Source organism: Arachis ipaensis, chromosome B2 (genome assembly GCF_059453495.1).
Source record: "Arachis ipaensis isolate K30076 ecotype BB chromosome B2, ASM5945349v1, whole genome shotgun sequence".
NCBI lineage: Eukaryota > Viridiplantae > Streptophyta > Magnoliopsida > Fabales > Fabaceae > Arachis > Arachis ipaensis.
In genome coordinates, this window is record NC_142437.1 from 105415245 (window position 1) to 105423116 (window position 7872).

A 7872-nucleotide genomic window follows, 5' to 3' on the forward strand; every position below is an offset into this window, starting at 1 on the left:
AACTAGAAATAACCAACTTAATTTACATAGATATTTTAAAAATTATTATTTTAGTTCTACTTTGTAAAATGTTTTGTAATATCTCTTGGAGTCTATGCATGAAAATTATATATGTCTTTATCGTTAAGAGTTGACTAGATTATTTCTGAGGTTTTAATTAGCAACAACACACGTTACACGTAAGATTTGTTTTGTTGTATTATCTGTTTTAGATTAGTATTTAAAGACTTAGATTGAGGTATTGTCATTATAATTATTATTACAATTATTTTCGTGCTATTTTTACCTGTTGGACAGTGTGCTTTTATATTATTAAAAGAAAAAAGAGTAGCCGTAAGATCTTATATGTTTCTTTCTTTAGTAAACAGAAGGAATTTATATTTTATTGATTTATTTTAACTAAACAATTATGCACATGAGTACGTAAGCTTGAAACATATAGAGGCATGCATCATATAAAGTTTCATAATACGTACACACTATTGTTTAATGGTCATTTTCAATCTAATTAGCCCCAACAAAGTAATTGCCTCCATATTGTTTGTGGTCATTGGTCAAGAAAAATTATGAAAACAATAATATCCGATGAGTGGTAGTAATAATAAAAAAAATTGACAGTTGTTGTCTAATTACTTTAAATTAAGTAAGCAAGATATAATAATAATAAAATAATAATACAAGTTTACAACAACTCGCTATATTGTTAGATACGTGGAATATTTGGAATTAGTACGTTTATTTATTAACCTAACTAAAAAAAAAAAAAAACTTCGGCCAATAATCAAATAAATTCAATTACTCACATTTTTTTTTTATTATCCTTTTATTTTTTCTTATTCTCCTCCGAACATCATAATTTTCATTCACCCACCACAGCCACTCACGGGCTACTTTTTTTTAATTTAAATTCTAAATTTTAAACTATAAAATTTTAACCTTAAATTATAAATTTTGTGTTTTAAATTGCTTTGTTTTATTTTTTAAATATTCTTTTTATTTAAATTTTAAATATTTTAATTATTTTTAATTTTAAATTTTTTTTAATATTCAATTACGGACTTATATTTGCCGATTAAAAAGTGTTAGCCCTCAGGATTTTTTATTTATTTATTATATTTTTCTTGAATAACAGTTTTATGGTATAACTTATTTAAATGTTGTTTTCAATAGACTTAAACTTTTTAACTTATATTGCTCTTTTTGAAAAAAATTATCTAAGAACGTGGAGTAAATTAAATTTTATTTTAGAAAGTAGAAACAAAAGAGTGCAAAGAAGCAGAAGAAGAAAATAGCGTTAATAACACATGTTTTGAGTTGACAATTGACATGTTATTTTCCTAGTGCTAGGTAAAACTTGAAAGTTTCAACCTTCAACTTAACTTGATTATTCTACAGGATTAGACGGCAACGACTAATAAACTCTAAACAAGTTATGATCAACTAGCTGTAAAATAACTTGAACAATTCATGCATTTTTTTTTTTAAGTTATTAGGTCTTTATATATATATAGGTTGCTGTGGCACAGATTTTAATTAAGATTGTTCTTGCTATTAAAGAATCTTTTGTCTAAGATATATCTCATCGCAGAAGGAGAGATGTCGTGTGTTTTCATGAGTTATACGCTAGATTCCAAAGAACACTAGATGAGGTAAATATTTGTAAAAAGTATTCTGATTCTTAAATCAATAATAATTTAAAGAAGAGAGTGAAAATGACTTAAGGTAGCATTCGTTTTGAGGTATTGAGACGAAGACGAAAAAATTAAAACTCAATATCATGTTTGTTGGTCCAGAGATTAGTACTAAAATTTCAGTCTTTATCTCTAAAGTTTCAGTATTTCAGTACTTCCAAAAATTAGAAACAGTATTTCAGTCTCTATCTCTCACTTTAGATCAAATACAATACTAAAATTTATTTTAGTTTCTGTCTTTCAGTCTCAGTCTTTTAGCTTCTATCTCTCTTCCAAACACTACTTAAGTAAATATTAGATTCTTAGATTTCCTTTACTTTGGCCTAATATTATCTTATAGATTGAATAAAAACTAAATATTTTGAATATGTTAGTTTAGTAAATCATAAACTACGATTACAATGAAAACCACAACGTAATTACCGTAATATTCTCCACGTTGTCTAGTAAAAGTTGAACATTTCAATAATTTCTTGCAAGGGTTGTTATTTACTTGATTACTATGTAGAAAATTCATTTGGATTTCTCTTACACATACATGCAAGCAATAAGCATATAACTTGTCAAAATTTAAAAATTACGATATATATATATAAAATAATGTTAGAAAAATAAATTACAAGAGTACCCATGTACAAAAAGAAATTAAACTTTGTGTATATGTTCCAATGTATAATTGAATGAACTACTACATACAAAATAAAGTAAAGACGCACAAGCAATTATTTTCATTTAAAATTGATAATTAAAAATCATTAGATGATTGGATATATTTGACTAAATTATCATCTACGATTTTCTACCATCAATTTTACATACAAACAAGTTGCATGTGAATTTCCAGCACAGAAGAAATAACAAAATTGAAAGAACAAGTCTAAGACTGTAGCCATTTATTACAGTGTATGTATAAATGAAACAAATCAAATTGGGAACCTACTATCAAAACAGAGTGGATAACTAATATTAATAACACAGATCTTTATTTTTGAATTATTGTATAATACAAATATAATTTGTTGAAGCTTTATTATTTGTTGTCGTGTGAAGTAGTGCTTAATTAGCACTTTGGTAGATCAGCCGGCGGTGGAGGCAATCTTGTTGAAGGAGTGGGTCCATTTTCAACCTCAAAACTCATGGCTAAACCCCATGGCAAATGATTTTCCAAATGGCAATGTACAAGCCAAATACCTGATTTGCAATTAATAAAAAAAATCAAAATCCAATAATAATATTAACCTACACAAGGTTTTAAATTGTGGTGTAAAACAAATGGTTAGAGATATAATTATTTAGGTTTCTTGTCTTATATATTAATTTAAGTTTTTGAGAGAAGTAATATGATGATATGATTGAATGAATCATTACCCGGATTATCGGCTCGGAATCTGATGACAGCCCATCCTCCCACAGGCACAGCAATTGTGTTACGCACTTGAGGATTAACAAAATTAAACTTACTTTCATCTACAGAAGCATTATAATTCCCAAAGCCTTGAGCCAAAACATAGAAATTAAAGCCATGAACGTGAATAGGGTGGTTCTCCGCACCAAGAATAGCCGTATTTTGAAGCACAATTTGCACCGTTGAATTGAACTTCACTGGCTTGGCCTTTGTTGATTTAGGTGCAAAGGCTAAGGTGGTGTTACCAAAAGCTAGAGAAGGATCAGTGTAGTCAAACACAAGTGGAGGTTGACTTGGGAAATCTCTAGTGTAGACTCCACTAACATTGTTGTGGTACAATGCCTCTAACATAGAGGACCCTCTACCCTTTGGTAACACAAAAGACTCATTGTTCATGCTTGCGGATAATAACACATTTATTCCTCCAAGATTAATGCAACCACTTGGTCCTGGAAGGTTGCATGGTGTTAGTGCAATCCCAAATGCGATGAACATGTTTTCGTCCACGCTTCGTGGAACGGGGATCCAATGAGGGCCACCGGCTAAACCTGTCGACGGTGAAAGATTCAGAAAATTTTAGTAATAAAAAATAGTTAAAATATGTATGACTATAAATTAATAAATATTTTAGTAGAAGATTCTTTTACGTTAAATGGAAAAATGTTTACACCTACTTTTTGACTTAATTTTATTATTAATATACTTGATAATTATGTATAAAAGTATTGTAAAAAAATATATTTTAATACTTTTGAAATAATTATTATTCATAAAAAATATTTTTAATATTTTTAATTTTCTTTTATAATTATTGCTGATGACCAATAAAAAGTAAATATATAGTAAAATAAAATATTTAGTTTTCATAAGAAATATTTATATTAATGTATAGGAAGATTTGTATATAGTTTGGAGAAAAAAATTAGTCAGTTTACTCTATGAAATTATATTCGAATCTTAATTTAGTCTTTAAAATTTTAATTCTTTTAATTTAGTTTTTAAATTTTTTAAATTTTAATTATGTTAGTTTCTACGGTAATTTATGTCAGAATCAATTAAAAAATTTAGAGGCTAAATTGAGATTCGAGTGTAATTTCAGAATCAAACTGAATATTTTCTCTAGTTTGGATGAGGTGTCCATAGGTAGAAGGTACCTGTAATGTTGGTGTAGAACTTGTGTGCAGTTGGTGTGTCAAATTGATCTGGTAGGTCAGGCATTATAGGGGCTAATGATTGTGATGCACCCTCATAAACCAACACTCCCCTTGTTGTTGAGTTATTGTTTATCACATTTGAGGATCTGTATTCTGTGAATGCCATGTAGTAAGAACCCACGCTTTGGTTTGTTGTGATGATTGCATCAACAGTTTGCCCTGGTGCCAATACTATAACGTCCGTCTTATACTGCCGAGTGTAGCTAGCATCAATGGCTACAACCGTGAAGCTGTGGTTCGCAATCTTGAAGAAGTGTTGTTCATTCAGTGCAGCATTGATAATTCGCAACAAGTACCTTTTTCCTTGTTTCACGTTCAGCCGGTAAGTCTCTGTGAAACTATACGGTTAGAAATATAATTATTTATGTTATTTTTTTTTGTCAAATTAAATTTTTAAGAGATATAGCATTATAATACCAGGTCATATCAAAATTCTATATTCTAAAAATTTAGAATTCGATTCTTAGTAAAACTTTAGAAAAAGAAAAATAGTATAAGACTATATATATATAGGTGGAAACTCAGGTGCAGTCGACTTTACGTGAAGTTCATACTTGAGTAGGGCTGTTAGATGATTTGACTGATTTGACTAAATTTTCATTTAACGCTCTCAGATATCAACTTCACATGAAGTCGACTTCACCTGAGTTTTCACCGTATATATATATATATATATATATATATAAAATTTCAATCAAACAAAAAAAATTTATTGTTTGAAAAAAATTTTAAAAATATAATTATTTATATAAAAAAATGATATTATGACATATGTCGATGTAAAATATTTTGATATAAAATTTTTAATGTAAAATAATTAAATTTCTATGAATATAAAAACGTGTATCACAGGGCTCTTCAATGTTTTTAAACAGTTGACTTACGATTTTGGGAACAATTATATAAATCGCCAGGCAAGCCATTAATTGTGAAAGCATCTGAATTTCTCGGAACTATTCCTTGTGATGCGTTGTTTCCAACATCCTCAACATTAACATTCCACCACTCTCCTGAAAAACAAAATAAAAAATAAAAATTCATGAGAATACTTCAATTTTTTAAGGTCTAAATTGCTAGATTATTTTGTTATAAAGCTAGCTAAAATAACACTTGATAAAAGATTTTCATGAAATAATAGAAAATAAAGAAGATAAAAGTTAAGATTTTACATTCAGTTATTTTTACATGAAATTAATAGTTAAAAATAATTATATAATTTGATATATTTAATTAAATTATTATTTAATAATTTTTATTAAAAATAATTTTATCTAAATTTAAAAAAAATTACCGAGCAAAATAGGTACTTCTTGGTAAACTCTAGGGAATGGGTAGGAGTGTCCCCGGCGAGGACGAATAATAAGGGCTCCATAAACATTGGAACGTAAGAAAGATGAGTGTGCATGCCACCAAAGTGTTCCTTCCTGTTTTGTTATGGTGAATTTGTATCTGTAACTGCCACCTGGAGGTATCGGACATTGAGTTACATATTCTGGACCATCTGACCATTGGCTTGCAAGTTGAAATATTCCATGCCTACATATATCATTATATGGTATATAATTATTACAATTCTACATACCTAAATAACTAATTTCTGATTTTTTTTTTATTTAATCTTTATGAGAAGATAAGTTAGTATTCTTTCATATTGTTAATTTATCTTTATTAAATAATATGTTGATGTGACGGCTTAATATGTCATTTTAATTTGTCATGCTGGTGTTTGAGATGGAGACAAACTAACAACTAACATACAGGGCCATTTTTGAATTAAAAAAGAATATTTTGCTAAATGCATTAAAACAAAAATTCGAAGAATTTTAAGAGACAATTTTTTTTTTAATTTTAACTCGAAAATATATCTAATTATTCACTCTAGAGTCAACTGTTAATCTCTAATTTTATGTAGTTATATTTTTGTACATAAAAAAATTAGTCATAAAGTCTACTGCATATATATTATCTTTAAAAGATAAAATTTAGAGTATGTCGATTTTAATAAGAAGAGTGTTAGGAGGCTAACAGATTTTGTGATTTATAATTATTAATTAGTCATTATTAATATTTTTAATGGTGTGAAATTATATCTAATAATATGAAATTACTCATTTTTTTTATTAGTTAAATAGTGACCAAATTTTAACAAAAATGTTGAACTCCTAAATTTTCTCTTTTAATAAACTTAAATAACTATCATGTAGTAAGGCATTATGGCTGGTTATGGAGAAATAGTGTTTTAATACTTAATTATTCTACGCCAGTGAATTAAAAATTAAATGAGGTAATGAAATCATTACCAAAAGAAGGAAGAAGGTAAGCAATGGATGAAAAAGGGAGATGTTTGTGATCATTGAGTTTCATGGATTGCTTTCACGTTTGGTATGAGAAGCAATTAACGCAGTTATTTTTATATTAACAATTTCACAACAAGTGCACATGAGTTTTTAACTTAAATTAAAATATCTTACCAATGAAGAGTAACATTATAGGGTGACTTGTTTCTAACGTGTATAATTACAGTGTCACCCTCTCTAACGTTAATTGCTGGCCCTGGAATGCTTCCATTCACTCCAGTCACTACATGCGAGTCACACAAACGCTCCACGGTAAAATTCTCCACCTGATATAATAAGTATAAATATAGATAGATAGATAGATATCAATAATTCATTAATCACTTCCCAAGTTTCATATATAATAAGCATAATATATATATAAATTACATACATCCCAAGTGTATTCCACAACAGCAGCGGAAACCAATGAAGAAGCTAGCACAATTGTTGCAAAACCCCATGCAAGAGAAAACCCGAAACGTTTCATGTTGCACCTTTAATAAATAATTTGATCTTCTTCTATGTAAGTATGATTTGATGCTTGGAGTTGAAGATAAATGATAAATGATAAATGAAGCAAAGACAATAATAATGATTTTTAAGTAATTTGTTTTATGTATGTGTATGTCTCAAACGAGTCTAATATTTATAGAGGAAGCCCTTAAACTTTGACTCGTCCATTTTGCGCGTTTTAGTTGGATTGTATCATTGAAAATTGTTGTAATAAGGCTAATTCAACTATTCTTAAAGTTAATAATCAACCATAATTATATCCGTAATATATCTACAAGGAATATAAGAAAGCATAAGTGTTAGCTTGTTAGATTGACCTAACAGGATCGGGTATGTTGAATAAAATGCTATGTTCTCATCACCACACGTAAGTCAATAATCTCTCTTCTGATTGGATGGTAGTATCCAAGATGAATTTATGTATTTTTTGAGATTTAAATTATATAACACATGACAAATTTTTGTTATGTAAGTTATGTTATATATTATTCACTTTTATAAAAACTCAACGCTGACTATTGCTCAAAAATGTTATGGAGTATGATAAAGTTTTATATAAATTAAAATACCAGATATCATATATATATCACGTACGTAACTTTAAAAGAAGTTAGTATAACTTATGGTGTATTTTTTATTCAGGTCTTATATTATTAATAGTCTTAATTTAACCAAAAAAAATTATAAAGCCGCCATATATTATGTGGTTT

General features: G+C 27.9%; 1 protein-coding gene across 1 annotated transcript; it reads right to left on the reverse strand.

Annotated features, from left to right (window-relative positions):
• Positions 1 to 2324: 2324 nt before the first annotated feature.
• On the reverse strand, positions 2325 to 7401 carry LOC107625654 (laccase-7). Its single transcript, XM_016328351.3, has 7 exons — positions 7041 to 7401; positions 6782 to 6933; positions 5602 to 5846; positions 5195 to 5320; positions 4251 to 4640; positions 3060 to 3644; positions 2325 to 2882 (listed from the first exon to the last, which is right to left on the reverse strand). Exons 1-7 carry the CDS (start codon positions 7134 to 7136, stop codon positions 2752 to 2754), a joined length of 1725 nt encoding a protein of 574 aa, XP_016183837.1. The 5' UTR covers positions 7137 to 7401; the 3' UTR covers positions 2325 to 2751.
• Between the last annotated feature and the right edge of the window lie 471 nt (positions 7402 to 7872).

Coding starts and splice junctions, on each gene's coding strand:
- LOC107625654 (XM_016328351.3), bottom strand. CDS start 7,136: ATGAAACGTTTCGGGTTTTCTCTTGCATGGGGTTTTGCAACAATTGTG. Junction 6,934..7,040: donor TTGTGGAATACACTTGGGAT/GTATGTAATTTA, acceptor TTATTATATCAG/GTGGAGAATTTTACCGTGGA. Junction 4,641..5,194: donor ATATAATTGTTCCCAAAATC/GTAAGTCAACTG, acceptor ATAGTTTCACAG/AGACTTACCGGCTGAACGTG.